The sequence below is a fragment of the Cygnus olor genome, chromosome 2, assembly GCF_009769625.2.
Source record: "Cygnus olor isolate bCygOlo1 chromosome 2, bCygOlo1.pri.v2, whole genome shotgun sequence".
Taxonomy (NCBI): domain Eukaryota; kingdom Metazoa; phylum Chordata; class Aves; order Anseriformes; family Anatidae; genus Cygnus; species Cygnus olor.
The window spans coordinates 153580269-153597025 of record NC_049170.1 but is presented as its reverse complement, the minus strand read 5'-3'; the positions used below and the strand labels follow the sequence as shown (position 1 = coordinate 153597025).

At 39.3% G+C, this 16757-nt stretch overlaps 1 protein-coding gene across 5 annotated transcripts in view; it reads left to right on the top strand.

Annotated features, from left to right (window-relative positions):
- The window catches only part of ZFAT (zinc finger and AT-hook domain containing), an 89173-nt gene that overhangs the window by 11195 nt on the left and 61221 nt on the right, over window positions 1-16757 (top strand). For all 5 annotated transcript variants that reach the window (XR_005816838.1, XR_005816839.1, XM_040547289.1 and 2 more), the window contains exons 2-3: window positions 1491-1661; window positions 8231-8491. Coding sequence is in view for 3 of the 5 variants with exons in the window: in XM_040547289.1 (XP_040403223.1) it covers window positions 1491-1661; window positions 8231-8491 (432 nt within the window). In the remaining 2 variants the exon portion in view is untranslated. The remainder of the gene's footprint in view (window positions 1-1490; window positions 1662-8230; window positions 8492-16757) is intronic.

Here is a 16757-nt window from a genome sequence, read left to right as displayed (position 1 = left end):
CCTCCATCGGTGCAGGTCCACCTGCTCCACTGTGGTCTCCTCCATGGGCTGCAGGGTGGAACCCTGCTCCACCGTGGTACTCCATGGACAGCCTGCTTCACCATGGTCCTCACCACAGGCCGCAGGGGACTTCTGCTCCGGCGCCTGGAGCACCTCTCCCCCTCCTTCTTCACTGACCTTGGCGCCTGCAAGGCTGTTCCTCACTCCTCTCACTCTCCCAGCTGCTGTGTGGCGCAGCATTTTTTTTTTCCCTGTCTCAAATATGCTCTCGCAGAGGCGCAAAACAACATCGCTTATTGGCTCAGCTCTGGTCATCAGTGGGGCCCTTACCAAACACGGGGCAGCTTCTAGATCCTTCTCACAGAAGCCACCCCTATGGCCCCCGCTACCAAAACCTTGCCACGTAAACCCACTGCAGACAAAGTATCCCAAATGAACTCTGCCAAAAATTTGTGAGCTTTTTTTTTTTCAGTTGAAGTTTTCTGAATTATTAACTTGATAGTAACCCTTCTTTATTATTTACTCTCATGTGTCTTCGTGTTCACATCATACCTCTACTACTTTGGAACTGAACTTAAAAAAAAAAAAAAAAAGGTTTTGTCTAAAAAATTCTGTAAAATTTCAGTTTAAAGCATTGACCAAGAAATATTTTAACGTAGTTCTTCATTGGCTGCTCCTTCAAGAACAGCACGGTCCAGGACCATGTATTAGACGTGCAGTCCAGAGTCTCCATCACAGAACTGCCTTGTGAAGGATAAAATGTTCAGTGTTTGTACCAACAGGATGCACATCAACACTGGGCAATGTCTTTATCTTGTATAATTTTCTGTTTATTAGATGTTTAAAAAACTGTGAAATCGTAACATTGTCTGAGGCTAAAAGGGCAAAACTGGCTTTGTCTGTCCTGCTTCCTTTTAGGTCTTGTTGTTGCCAAGATTTGAGTCAGGTGAAATTTTTTGCCCTATGAAGATCTGAGTAGAAGTCTAACCGTTTCTTCAGTTCTGTTTGTGATTTATTGTGAACGCTGTCATTTAATGATGTAATATTCTTTGTTTTAGCTACTCTTGATGATCTCACCAATGTGTATAAATACCTGAGGTGTGGGAGACAGAGGGATTTGGCCAACCTCTTTTCAGTGGTTTGTGGGGATAGGACAAGGGGCAATGGCCACAAGATGGAGCACAGGAAGTTCCGCACCAACATGCGAAAGAACTTCATGGTGAGGGTGACAGAGCACTGGAACAGGCTGCCCGGGGAGGTTGTGGAGCCTCCTCCAGAGATATTCAAGGCCCGTCTGGACGCCTACCTGGGCAGCCTGCTCTAAGGAGCCTGCTTTGGCAGGGGGGTTGGACCCGATGATCTTTCGAGGTCCCTTCCAACCACTTCAATTCTGTGATTCTGTGATACTCACTGCCTGTTATCTAGTGGTAGTATGAATAAATGACTAAAATTTGGAAATATTAACTTCTCTTTTTAAATCTGTTTTTCAGGGATCAGTTCCATCTTCATGTGTAAGCTTTGTAACTTATTTTCACCGAATCAGTCAGAACTATTGTCTCACGTCTCTGAGAAGCACACAGAAGAAGGGACTAACGTCGATGACATCATTATTCCGCTCCAGCCTCTAACAGCACCAACTAACATAAACAGAAATGGAGAAGGTACTTAGATAAATTGAATGATTTGTCATTTGCTAACAGTCATTTTGTTTTTTTAACGAAACCCATGGCGTGGTGGGTTTTCATTGTGTGTGGAATGATTTACATTGCTTGTTTCTGTGATGGTCGCTGTACGTTGCCAGCCTAAATTTCAGTCAGTGCAGATTAGATCAGGGGATGGACGTGGATAAACTCAGCATGTGACAGGGGATGATTACAGCGCTCCATTAATTTTAAATGTCAAGTATAGCAAAGGCTGCTTCCTACAGCTTTAATTTGAAGCCCTAACAAGAGTGGGAAGAGTGTTGTTAGCGCTAGACAGTTAAGTTTTCTTAGGCAGGCAGCCAGGGCACCGTGGGCTGGGGAGGTCTGGAGGTTTCGGAAGGGTGGCGTGCTTTGAGTAATTTAACTCCTTGCTTGTTGGGTTTTAGATAATGTTAATTAGTTCTAGTCCCAAAAGGCAGTGGCATGATTCATAATTTATAATTGTGCTTTGGTGTTGGCACTAGTAAAGAAATTAAAAAAAATCTGGTAGTCAAAGGTTGAGTTAGTTATGCAGAATGATTTTCCTCTGCAGCAGCAGCAGTTACATTTGTCACCATGTTTAACTGATCATAATTGCAATCCCTGGTAACGGTAGCAATGGGTTCAAAATAATTCAGACTTTCTAATTATATCTTCTTTTAGACCCTTATTGAACGATGGGTTTATATTGTTGGCAAACCTCTTATTTCGACATGCCTACAAGGATTTCCAAAGTACCTAATAATTGTGGTTGCTGAATCTTAAAAAGTGTGTGTTTATAAGTAACAAAGCAAAACAAACAAACAAACAAAAAAACAACCAAAAAAACCCCTACACTCTTAACATCATACTTGAAAACATATTTTATCATTAATGTATGTGTGTGATATTTCTTCCTTTACTTACCAAGAAAAATTCAGTCGTTCGATTGACTTTATCAACATAAGAAGATATTTCTAATAACGGTCATATAGTATTAAGCTATAGTTGTTACCTCCTCAGATCATTGTTGAGAAAAAAATTGTACCAGATCATCATTTCACACAGTGCCTAAAATTAATGGTACATTAGAAGAAGATGAATAAATTTTAGATCTGCATCCAATTTTAAAATGCTATTCTCATTTTATTTTAATTGTAAAGAATGAGTATTGCAGGCATATGAAATACATCTTTCTTTCTTAAATTTTTGTTTCCTGTTAGCACTTCACTCTGAGCGTTGCGATAATGGTACCTTGAAACATATTCGTATTCCTTTAAGTAAAAAGGCTCTTCTGTAGCGTGCTTGTTGCATTTGGGGTAGGGACTATCTGCACTATATTATATGTCATTAAACAAGCATTGTATTTATCAGATTAGTATGTAATTATGGTTATGATCTGAAGGAGCAGAAATTAGACTTATCCAGCTTTAAAGAGAATAACTTCGTAAATCAAATTATGCAAAAAAGATCATATTAAATTACCTTTTTTATTGTTCTTGGTGAATGCATCTGACGTGATCACGTGGTGCCACCTTTTTCAGCTCATGTAGCCCTATTCTTTGACATCTGCTGTTAGTAGGACTGCCAAGGTGAATTACTTTCACGTCATTTCAGCTTACAGAAATGCAATAATATATTTTTTTATTCTTATCGCACGTTGACTGGAGAAAGAGCATAGTGTGTTCTGAAGTCGTATTGAATTTTTCCTATGTTCTGCTTAAAAAATTAGGAGACTTCACAGCTGAATGTAGCAATTTGAAAATTTCCCCTCATGTTATGGAATCAGCAGCACATAAAAGTTAACGGTTTTAATATCTATTTTTTCCTTACTGGACTCCTCTGTACTTCTTTGTAACGTTTCAATCTTGTCAGTAAAAGGAGAAGTGATTGACGAATGACAGCCTGGAAATTACAACTTCCTTTTGGTATTTGTTGGCTGATAGATGAACGTATTTTTGTCCTTTGAAATCATAGTTTCTCTTCCAAGTACAGGTAAATGGTGTAGTTCCTCCGGAATTAGTATGGATGAGTGAATGTTGTTAATGGAGCTCGTTCTGCCTGAATACTAAATTAATGATTTTATAAGTACTGTGAAAAAGTAAAACGCTAGGCAAGTAATAAGTGCTTATTACTCTAAAGTTGTTTTATTAGCAATACTCTCTGCTGAATTTTAGTTAGTCACGCCACTTTCCCATAATAATTAAGGCATGATATATTTAGACTTGATTCGTCCTAACCATTTGGATTTGATTGGGTGACATTAGAATTGTGCAACCAGGGGTACCAGGCAGATGTTGCTGTTGTACAGGTTATGAATTGGTCACGTCTTGTCTGGTGCTGGAGCATGGCATCTTTGTTTGGGAAAGGACAGCTGTGTCCTGGTTTACGTTGGTAACGCTTCGAGGAACTGCATGGATGGTCCTAGCTTCAGCTGTTTGTAATATTATTCCATGACAGATGTTTTAGACTGTGTCTGTATTATGGGATACGTGCTCCCTGCAGCACAGTCTCTAGGCCTGACCTACTGATTGTAAGACCTGGAAGAAAGTTACAGTCTGCCTATGGTAATTTTCCCAGAGATTTTTAACTCATTAGAGGTCACTTAAAAATGCAGCGGATGCATCAGCCTTCTCGCGACTTGAGGATGGGCTGTAGCGAGAGCAGGCTGAACGGCTTCAGGGCTAAGAGCCTAGGTGCCATGATGTGCACACGTAACGATAACTGTATAAGGAAGCTGCAGACAAAATTTATTTGTGTATTTTTGTCTGATGCCTTCTGCAGCAGATTCTGAATACAGCCACGTACTGTTGGAATTGTTTACATAAAAGAAGATAAGCTTTTTGGTTTTTTAGCAGACAGATGAGGATGGGATCATGTTGCATAACGCATCTAGCCAGTAGCATTCGGTCAGGATGTTTATGCAAACACTTTCACAAGTGTTTTGTGACTTCTGGCGAACTTTTTGTTTGAATCATGCTACAGCTCCCTTTTTTTTGGAGAAGAAGAGCCATTTGATAGGGGTCTGTTATGTCTCCTACTCTTCCAGAGTCATAGATATTTGCCTTTTAACGTAGTTTAGTGACAGTTGCTTTCTACATCTTTAATTACCCATGCAATTGAGTTAAACCTGAGGGCTAGAAAACCAGAGAAAAATCTCTTATATGTTTATAATATGTAGTCTTATCCATTTGTTGCATTTCTCTGTGCATAACAAGCTAACTTTGGAAGATCCTGCCTTGTAAGGGTGTTGTCCTTTAGTGAACCAGTTTTGGCTAAATTTGGTTTTGATGCAAGCTACACAACCCCTTCACTGAGGATCATTAAACCCAACAAAACCCGCAGTCCTGGAGTGCTGCCATCTTCTTCACTCTAACCTATGAAGAGTTAAAAACTGTGTGTGTGTGTGTGTGTGTGTATGTGTGTATTTGCTTAGTTAAACTTCAAGGGAATAGTTGCATTTAATTCTGCTGTATAATAACACCAAGGCCTCGGAAATAGAAATGTTGCATGCTACTCTGAACATTTCTGAGATGGTTGATTATTAAATGGACTGATCTGGGGAAGCTTATGTGAATAATTCCTGTGGAGGAACAGTGCAGGAGTAGACTTACATACTTATGTTGTTGTGGTTTTTTTTGTGTTTTTTTTTTTTTCCTTTTCTCTTTGTAAATTGCCTTTTTCAATGCCCTTGAGTACATCAATACATGGCATAGCACAGAATGTCTTCCTAGAGTATTGCCGTTGTGCATCCAATGCCAGTTAACATAAAGGTTAGTTTCAGTGAATCTGCGATGGGTGTAAAAATCCCTACAAACCACAAAGGTGGTCTTGGGGGGAACAAGATTTCACTTATACAATCTTTTTAATGACCAATTAAAAACTTGAGCTTCCCACTAAGCATCCTTGAAATGAGTACTTTTTCTTTCTTTCTTTATTTAATTATTTTTGTTAGGCTGATTCTTTCTTCTAGCAAGGGCTGATGTTTCTGATTGGCTTGTTTCTGTGCGAACAGATGAATACAGCGTTCAATTACTGTATGTTGTTAATCTTAGGTGGCTTTTTGAACTGTGGTTAGTACAATGAGTGGATAGCTGGTGGCAAGCTGGGTACAGAGAGACAGCTGGCATTTATAGTCCTGGATTGCAAAAGAATGAAAACAGTGTCATACACAGAGAATGTGGTGGTTGTATCCAGTCTTCAAATCGTAAGATTTAATTGCTTTATGGTGCCTTGAACAGCATCTGTCTTCCTGATACCATGCTTGATGCACGGGCACTCTGACCTTCTTACAGGTTGACATTGATATGTTGTTTGTTCTAATTGCGTATTAATTTCTTTAACTCAGGGCACCAAGTACTGTTCGCTGCAGTTGATGGATGTCAAAATAACGTGAATGGTAGTGAAGTTTTGAGAGCCCTGAAATCACCTTTCTCTTTTGGGCTGATAACTCACCAAACTACTTTCACTGGAGTGCAGTAGCACAGAAATTCAGAACACTGCTCCTGAATAATTGCAAAAAGATTTGTGAAAGAGTTAATTTATTATTTTTTTCCCATTCACAACGAGGCTTTTAGTGTTCTTATGACATGGTTAAGTAGACAGGCGCTGTGCTCTATCACTACTATAACAAGACAAAATGCTTTCTTGTTTACTTGATACCAGTTACATGATTATCTCAAAACTACGGTCTCTGTATGTAGGTTTTTGTTTGTCTGGAACACATAAGGGAAGTGATTCACGGATTCTGAAGCAATGCTGCCACCACCTCCTGTTCTCTTGCCTTAAGGTTCGTTGAGGTCATTTATTTTTCCTTATGTTTTAAGTCAAACAATTTAATTTTCCCTTAAAGCAAACTTCAAGGGACCTCAAAAGATGTGACTACCATAAGCTGAAATATGCAAGAGTACTTTTTTTTTTCTTCCCAAAGCATCAAAAACAGAGTGGTTGGCAAAATTTTAGTATTTTCCCCTTCGTTTTTCTCTCATACTACAAATATGATGGCTGACAGGCACTTCATACCTGTTCTATTTCACTTTTCACATTTTAACGCATATTATACTATGGGTTTTTTTGTTGTTTTTGTTTTTGCGATTCCTCTGACTATATCAAGAGTTTTTGCCCTTTTCTTTTGATTTTCAAAGCTTAAATTCACTGCACACAACTGAGGGTTCTTAAACTGGAAGTTTAGTCACCGTGGGGTCCAGAATGATGCGGGCCTTACACAATCGGCACAGCATTCTGGAGAGTATTTTCTGTGTTCATTCAATACAGGAGGCAAATCGTGACTAGTTTCAGAGCTTAGGTGTCTAACATTGGATAGAATGCATGCCAGAAGCCTGGAAGAAGCCTAACTCTGTCCTGTTTCTCCATACACCATCAGGCAAACTCTTCTAGATGTGCATGAGTTTTTCTCTCTGAGCTCTGCAGAAGTAGATCTGTTATTTCACCAGACGTCTGCTCAGACTCAAAAAGATACTTTAAAAGCGAGCATGCCTTGCTCTCGGTGAACTGAGTTTATTGCAGAAAAGCAGGTTCAAACTAAAATGTATACAAAAACAGATAATTCTTCAAGTAGTTCAGTGTAAAGAACGAAAACCAACCAAACCAAACCAAAACCAAAACCATAGAACACCTGAGATTTGCAAGAAAGTTAGAGACTGATGCTCTTCATTGTATCATCTATTAGATGGGAGGAACTGATAGCTAGGATGATGTCTCCTAAAAGTACCTGGGCACCGTCTGGAAAATTCGCCCCCCTCTGAGTTTCTGCTTCTGTCAACTAAAAGTTTTCTGACTGGCTTAGTCAATCCTGAACAGTTTCATCTGTGAGAGGCTGATAGCAAGGTTGCTTTTGAAGTAACTGGAGTAAGGATGAGAGAGATCACCAGCAAGAGATACGGGTGTGAAGCTAGAAAGTGCTGGGAATAAGAAATCATGGGAATTACAGAATCTTAGAAACATGAATGGTTTGGGTTGGAAGGGACCTTCAAGATCCCCTAGTTCCAGCCCTGCTGCCACCTCCTACTAGATCAAGTTGCTCAAAGCCCCATCCAACCTGGCCTTGAATTATAAAGAGTAATTGCTCAAATTATTACAAGGACAATGAGGTTCTGGTTTTAAAAGATAAACTGCTTTTTTCTGAACGTATCTAAAGTGCTTAAGCAATTTCTTTGAAAATGATTTTAATTTAAATGAGATTTTTTTTTTTGGTGGAGTGTCAGAACACAGCAGAGCAACTCTGTAGAATTTGCATGCTGATACAATTAGGCAGTAATCTAAAAGAATACTTGCAGTGTAATTTCTGTAAAACTGTAGCACTGATATCTGTCGATCTCAATAACACACGTTATTGCTTTGGTTATTGCTTTGTGGCTAGCAGAAATGCCAATAAATGTCATTGTTTAAAAATAAGGCTGTGTGAAGCTAACATTTTTTTAAGCTTTAGGCTCTGAAATTTTATTTAATATTCCTAGCTTTCAAAGATCTGATGGATATTAGCTAATTACCAGAGTAACCCTGTGAAATTTCATTATAGCTTCTTTTTAACTTTAGCTTTCTGTTTCTAGAGCTCCTTGCAGTGAAGAGGAAAAGGGGCAGGCCAAAAGGGTCTACTAAGAAGTTCTGTGCAGATGAAGATGTGGCAGACAGTAACTCTACTCCAAGTGAAGAAACTCAGCCGGGGACAGAAGAAGGACCAGAACCAGCTGAAGTCTCACCAGGCAGCTTGGAATGTAGGAAATGCAATCGGAAGTTCTCTAACACCCGACAGCTGAGGAAGCATATCTGCATTATTGTGCTAAATGAAGGAGAAGAAGAAGGAGATGGAGGTAAGAAAATATGCAATAAAAAATGCAAAGTGAACCAGCGTGTTTCTGTCATGTAGCTTGATTGGTAACAACTTGTAAGCCCTAGTGTTAATTTTCAATGGAAAGGAATTGTCTGTTTCTTTTAACAGAAAAACCTTGTTGAAGCACAACTGAGAATATAATTAGACAAGATTATTTTAATTCTTTTTTGGAAAGGTCAAAAGGTTTATTGCACTACGTTTATTGCATTATAGTTGTCTTAAACTCACAGAATCACAGAAGAGTGATTTTCATAGAATCACAGAATCGTCTAGGTTGGAAGAGACCTCCAAGATCACCGAGTCCAACCTCTGACCTAACGCTAACAAGTCCTCCACTAAACCATATCACTAAGTTCAACATCTAAATGTCTCTTAAAGACCTCCAGGGATGGTGCCTGAACCACTTCCCTGGGCAGCCCATTCCAATGCCTCACAACCCTTTCAGTAAAGAAGTTCTTCCTAATACCCAGCCTAAACCTCCCCTGGCACAACTTTAGCCCATTCCCCCTCGTCCTGTCACCAGGCACAAGGTAGAATAGACCAACCCCCACCTCGCTACAGCCTCCTTTAAGGTACCTATAGGGAGCGATGAGGTCGCCCCTGAGCCTCCTCTTCTCCAGGCTAAACAAGCCCAGCTCCCTCAGCCGCTCCTCGTAAGACTTGTTCTCCAGACCCCTCACCAGCTTCGTTGCCCTTTTCTGGACTCGCTCGAGCACCTCCATGTCCTTCTTGTAGCGAGGGGCCCAAAACTGAACACAGTACTCGAGGTGCGGCCTCACCGGAGCCGAGTACAGGGGGACAATCACTTCCCTAGACTCACTGAACTCACTGAAATGCTTATTTTAGATAAGAAACTGTTCTGTTTCTCAGAGGATTACACTTTTCAAATGAGAAGTGATAGGGGCCACAAAGGCGAGTATCATCCATCGGTGAAGAAGGATGATTCCTTAGACATGTTTCTGTCATGCACCCTGGGAAACCTGAATTCAGTTCTCTCCTTTTGATAGATCCAAAAAATGCCTTCCGGGGTGGCTTGTTTTACTGTATGAAAAATAACGCAAACCTCACATTTCTATTTCACCAAAATTAATATGGATTATTGTCTTTGAATTACGAGAATTCTGTTATCTTTAAGATGGGTTTAAATATACTCAACCTCTCAAAAGTTTTAAAAAGAAAAGGGTGAAAATTCATTTAATTTTGCTCTAAGGTGAATATCACATGAATACAAAATAATACAGTAGCCCAAGTTATCTAAACTTATATAAGCTTTGTGTTCATGTTAAAATGAGTTTTTTTTTTCCCTTTAGCTGTAGTTGCATTGCATGTTATCTTGTTGGTTCTACTTACAGACAAAATTTGCCATCGATTTTTCTCCAGTTTTCTGTTACTGTTTTGTGTCCACTCTATCATTATGGTGCACAACTAGTCCGAGCCCATTTTGCTTCCAGTGTGTTGTAGTATTTAACTTCTGCGGCTGACAATAAAATGGGCTTAGAATATGTTGACAGAGCACACAAACTCTTGCTTCCATAAATTACCTGATTTTTTTTTTCTTTTACTGTCATCATTGGTTGGATTTTTCAGCTACATGTAGAGACATTCACTCCAGCAGTCTCATCTCGGGCATCCCAAGTGACAGTGCCCTTTGCTGTTTGTCTGTGTTAGGTACGATGTTAGCATTTGCCTTATTTTGTCAGTGTTGCCTTTTCTAAGGGTCTTTTTAAAATACAATCTGAAATCAGACTGTAAGCTCAAATTAGCTGTTCTTTACCTGTTCGCTCATTAGAGCTGCTAAATCTTATCTAGATCCGTTACGCTACGAAACCCACTGCCAGATTTTTCAAAGTAAATTGCTCAGTCTTTTCCTTTAAAAAAGAAAACCGCCTCAATCTTATGTGAATGGAACCTTTTTTATTTACTTTCTGGCAAAAGCAAAACAATCAAGAAAAATGTCGTTCTTGCAGAGCGAATAATGAGGGCTTTCAGTTGTTGGCGATTAGTGCAGCTAGAATGTCTCCAGCCCAAAGCTTCGTACTTTGGTGGCTGACTGTAATGCTACTGGGGGCTGGTTTTTATCCTGAAGGGATAATTGTTTCTTGGATTACACCTGGGAAATTCAGTCTTCAGCCATCTACTGATAACTGACCCATCGGAGGGAAACTTCTTATCTCTGGTTTTGCCACGTGAACTGCTTTGGCAAAACTTTCCAGTTTCTGCATGTGTAGATAAAAGTAGCATGCACGTTGTTGTTATCCTTTAAGGAAATGCGATCACATTGAGTAGCTCAAAACTTTTTGATGCGTGTACAAGACCAATATGGTCTACACCGAGGGTTGTTGGTCATAGCTTTGTTGCTTTACCAGCTCAGAAAATACGTTCTTCAAACTTTTGGGCTTTTGGAGTTGTATTATTATCAGACTCAATTTTCATTACGAAGAAAGTTTTGAGGATGATGGGTGAAACTTCTAAAAGTGAGCAAAAAAGCCTAAAACTAAAAAGGCGATCAAATCATGTAATTGTAAATGCCTTTTTTTATCTGTTCATGTTATTTCATGGGGACCTGTTCATACTTCAAAACACTTTGCACAAGTTTGCCAAGATCCTAAGTTGTTGACAGAGCCTGTGAGCGGGAGGTTTCACCCATATCTGTCACAGTGAAAGCTGCTAAGCTCGTTAATTTATCTAAGTGGGTTACAAAGCTGTCTGGTTTTCTGCTTGTCAGTATGTTCTGTGTTAATGAGTTTGGGAGCGTTACTGCACTGTATGTGAAATGGTGCCACTTTGGATTGTTTCTCAGACCTGATCCTGCTCTTTTCCTTGGCTGCCATCTTGCTGTATAATTCTGTTAAATGATTATTAATAATTCTCATTAACCTCTTGCATAAGGTTCATAATTTAGAAAGCTTTATGTTTACAATGAGACTATTCTTATTTGGTGTGAGTCTTAAGCAGCAGACTAACTAGATGATGTGGAAATTGCTTATACATCTAGGCAGTCGTGTCATTCCTCTCAGCAGCTCTGCTGTATCTCTTTGGAGATGGAGGACCACAAATACAAGTGGTGTTCAAAAAGCAAGAGCATGCTTGATTTAGGCAGTGGCATAAATGTATTTATTTTGCCTGTTTTTTTGTGTGTGTGTATAACGTTCAAAACATATTTCAGTTACTTGAATAGATGTGATCGACACCAACATTTTCTGGCCTAAAGTGGCTATGAGACAAAAACTTCTTGAAATCACACACGTTTTGGTGTGTGTGAGAAAAGCAGGACTGACACTTCTGATTTGATGACATTTCTCTGTTGCTGGCGTTCTAAGAGCTGGATGAATTTTGCTGAGGCTCTTTGAAGCGTTCAGAATTAAAATATCCTCTCTCATTTCTGATACAGCAGTTGAGAATAGAGGGCTAAAATCGTAAGGATCTCTGACAGCAAGTTCTTCCGTAGTTTTTGACCTGTTGCCTAATACATATGGGTTGTTCTTCCCCTTTTTTATCCAATGTTTAAGCTTTTGCCATTCCAACTTGAAAGTAGTTTTATCAGTTTCTCTACTGCTTCTTGGATTATTTTCTATTTTCATCTGCTTTCTCATGTTCTTAATTTCTTGCAGAGTTTATCACTGTATGGATTCTGATTAAAAATAAAGTACTGGGTTTGGCTGGGATGGAATTAGTTTTCTTCATACGGTGCAGCATTTTAGATTTGTGACCAAAATAATGCTGATAATACACAAATACACAAATAATGTTTTGGCTATTGCTAAAACAGGCTAAATATTGAGACGGTGTATATTGATATTCTGTGTGATATTCTTCACTGAGAGAAACCTAATAAGCGTATTGACCTGAAGGTGAAGTTAAGATATCAGGTTTCCAAATAATAAAATTTGTTGCTTTTTATAGATCCCTAAGGGAGATGTTGAAACACTTATCATAATGGATGTCTAAAATTGCAATGGATAAACAACTATAAAACGGTATGGAAACAACAGCATGTATTGGGCTGAGAAATGACTGGTGAATGTAATTGGCCTCTGCTGTTGTTTTATCTCTGGGATCAGTGATCCACGTGACTTCTGTGAGATCAGTTGCTCACTGAGGTGGTTTTCCCTTTCTTTCAGGAGTCAGCAAGCCTTACTGGTTACTGACATCCTCTGGGCAGCTAATTTACTGCCTTGATGAGTACTGGTTGCCTTCACCTTGTGGTCCCATTCAGTAAAACGGCAAGAAAAAAGTGTGTTCATTTATTTGCACAGAGTTAAAAATGTCATTTTTTTAAAGAAATGCCCCATATACACCCTCAGTAAACGTACGTGTATGTACACACACATTTCCTAGAGGACTTCTCTGCCTAAGAAAGTCGCTATGATTTAAGCAGAGCTGTTTGAACGCTTGTTTTTGTTTCTGTTGATTAAACCAAATTGAGGGTTTGGTTAATGGGCTGGCAGGAGGGACTGCCATCCATTCTTTTTGTCCTAGAACAAAACTGGGTGAGTTGAGAACCTGCCTGAACAGGCAAAAAATGGAGCTGCCAGAGCTTGTGCCACCAAGATGGGATGGGTTTGAGCGTTTTGGCTGTTGCTGGATTGGATCGGTTCCCCAGCAGCTGCCTCTACACTCTTGCTTTGAGAGAGAGGCAACAGGTCATTAATTTAACCTGCCTCCCTTCCCCACACTGCAGCACACATGAATCTCTGGCAGGTACACGAGTGGACATTTGATGGCTGGGGAATGGGATTTAGGTGGTAGACAGATTGCAGCAGTGGTCAGCCTAAATTCTCTTCTCTGGAATAAACCACCTTGAGCTACCAAAAAGGATTTTTAATCTTGATTAAACAAGTGTCTGATACAGATCAGTTTTGTGTCAAAGCAGAGAGGCTTCCATCAGTTCAAGTTCATTATTTAAAGCAGTTTAGGTCAAACAGCACAACTTTTAGTATTAAATAATTAGCATACTCAAGCAGTTGAAGAATTCCTCTGATTATTACCACCTCTCCATTGTACATCTTTAACACGCTTCATAAGTTTTTCTGACCTCTTAAAATTGACTCCAGGTGGTTCTTCTACTGCTCAGATCTTATTGCAGACAGTCCAGATATTACTTTAGACACTTTCAAGAGATTCATAGTGAATTAGGAGCCTGTGTAATTCTTAAGAAGTGTCACTTTTAGCCTTAGTTTAAAATACTTTTGCCATCAACTGGATTCTCATTTACATGACTTTGTTCTGTGAGTAGTGTGTCAACCCGTGCAGGAGAAACAATTGCAAGCTGCTCTCTTGCTGCTATGAAAAACCAGTATGCTTTAGGGGGAAAAATAATAATTTGAATGAAGAGTAGTTTAAAAACATACCAGTTAGGAACGTGTAGCTGTGCCTGCGCAGCGTCGTACATCCAGTTACGAAGGCAGCGAGCAGTACTCGCAGTTAAGGGCTCAGCCTGAAGCAGGGGACAGACGAACAGCCTAAGTCGACAGGACTCTGAAGGTACTGGTTTGTTCAGAGTCGACAGGAGTTTTCCTCATCAACGCAGGTACAACCATTCCTTAAACATGTCGGAAGGCGCAGGCACCGTGTTACGTTCCTTGCACAAACACAACTGGCATTTAAAATGCCTGTCGCTAGCTAGGGAAGGTCAGGTTATCAGTCTGTTGAAGTGCCAGCTGACAAGGTGCTAAGCTGACTGCTTACCGAGAGAGGCACGCTGAGGCAGTTTGTCTAAATAAATCTGTTTATGAGCAAGCAAAGACTTACCGCTTGGAGGAAGTTTGCTTAGCTATTCTGAGTTGCGTATACTTCATTTGTCCTAAATCTTCTTAAAGTCATCGACAGATGCTCCTTTATAATACGCTAAGAATAGTAACAGGTGAATTGTCCTAGTTGTGAAAGATAAAACACCGATATTTGACTCTAAACCAGCGGGAACGGTCAAGTAAATTTTTTTCAGGAAGACATCTAAATTACCAAGATGAAAAGGCATCCTGTATTGTGGCAAGGCACTGTGAGCCCAGTGGTCAAAGCTGAAGCTTATCTTTTTCATTAAAACGTGCTTTCCTCTTTTCCTCTCCCTGTGCCCTTTCATAAAAGTGTTTCTAGTTCTTTTGTTGTTGTGTTTTTCCCTGTTTTGTTTTTTGGTACAAAGAGAGTTCAGGAAGAAAGCAGCTGTCATTGGGAGGTAAGATGGTTTGGGTTTGGTGATTTGATGGAGGGTGGTTGTTTTTTGTTTTGTTTTGTTTTCAGGTTATGCACAAACGGTGCCATTGTGCTTGTAGGAAAAAAGTATTGCAGCCCCAGCTCCTTATCAACAAATCACTTCTGGAAGATGCTTGTTGCTTTCAGAAAGGGAAGGAATAGGGCTACTTGTGTCAATGTGCACTGGATTAGTGGATAGATTTTAAAGTTTACTATCAGAACTTTATGTTGCAATTCTGAATATCTTCTTAAAATCACTTTGCAATAGCATTTTTGGAGTTCTTCTTTGAAGGCAGGGAGTCATCGTCAACTCTATTTATTGTAACAGGTCTGGTCTTTTCCACAGCTCGTACCCTTGGTTGGACTGAAGCAACCAGCAAACTGTTCTGCCTGATAGAGGCACATAGGAAGAAAAACAGCATGAAATAGTTGTTAGCTGTTAATGTGGTAATAGTAGTTATTCATTAGTGTTGATCACTAGCAAACTTAACTCTGTCCTTTTTTTCCTTTTCTACTTTCTAGTAGAATCCCGATATTCTAAAGTTAATAGTTACAAGTTAAGCATGAAAATGTTTTTGTTCTCTCATTAAACTGATTAACTCTTACTTTTTAATGGTTAGAAAAGAGGATTTAGGAGTAGGATGTTTGGAATCTGTTCATATTCCTACAATGAATTCATTCAGCATGTGATCCTAAGCAAAACGGGGAAATGTTCTAATTGCATCTTTCCCTTCAGTCTATAGTTCTGGATTTTTGTTAGTTAAACATGCAAAATGTCAAATCATTTTTTTTCTAAAACTGTCACTAACTGTCCACTGAATATAAGCAATGTAATTAACCTAATCAATTCCTGTATTGGTTGTTTACCAGGACATAAAATAGCCCCAGGGAAACACAGTTCAACAGGCAGTGTACGTCGTGTGTATTCTGATTCTCTATGAGAAGACGTTCTGCTGGTGGCCCAGTCCTGCTTCGAAATTTGTGCAGATCTGTTGTTGACAGGAAACTAATGGAGGCTGTTTCACAAAGGAAATGTGGAAAAATGTTGTTTCCCCCCACCCCGCTTTCATACCACCAAAAGAAAACGCTACACAAGCAGTTTCTGTCTTATTTCTTTATATTCAAATATAAAGGGGTTATTTCTTTACATTCAAATATCCCTTTCAAGTTTTGCTGTCAAATGCTGCTGTTAGAATTATTTGGTTTCAATATCAGTAAATAACTATATTAAGGATCTAAATGGAGACATAGTAAGATGCTTTACAGCAAAGCAGGAATGTCTTCTAAAACCGTAGAAATCAACAGAGAAAAAAGGTAGTTGAGGAGAGGAACATATCAAGGAATTTTTGTACTGAAATCTAAGCTAACTCCTACGCACCTTGTGTTCTTCTGTGTGTTTTTTGTTTGTTTGTTTTTAAATCTGTTTAGACGACTTGTAGTTTAGCCAAACACTGTTTACAGGTGCTGTCCTAACTATGCTACTTCGGTTTGTGCTTAGCCCTTTTTGTTTTTTGTTTTTAACCCATCTTCCCCTAATCCCTTGTTCCAAGACCATGGGAGACCAGAATCTCAGCTGAGTATTAACAGAACACAAGATGAAAACACAGCCATTTCCATGCATCCTATCTTGCCACCTCTTTTGCTATTTGCATGTCATAAACAACTCAACACACTTCAGCTTTTGCTGCTACGGCTTTATATTTATATACTGTTTCCCTATCGCAGCAGAGCAGCTAACAGCATGTTATGAATATACATTGAATGACTTACTCTGGAGATTGTGTCAGCTGCTTCAGATTCAGAAAAAAAAAACCTTCTGAAATTCACTGGGTTCATTTATAATTTTCTTTCTTCAATCGGTTTTTGCTTTCCTTACCCGTTACCTCTGGAATATTTGCATAATGCTTTAATTTGCTATGAGAGTTTTCTCTAGCCTGCATTTCCTACCACTTCATCTAATATAAAGAAAGTTCTGGGTATAAACTTGCAACCCTCTTTTTTTATTCTTTGTACTGCTAATTCCTTATTTATAAGCAGTTCAAAAAATTTCAGTAAGG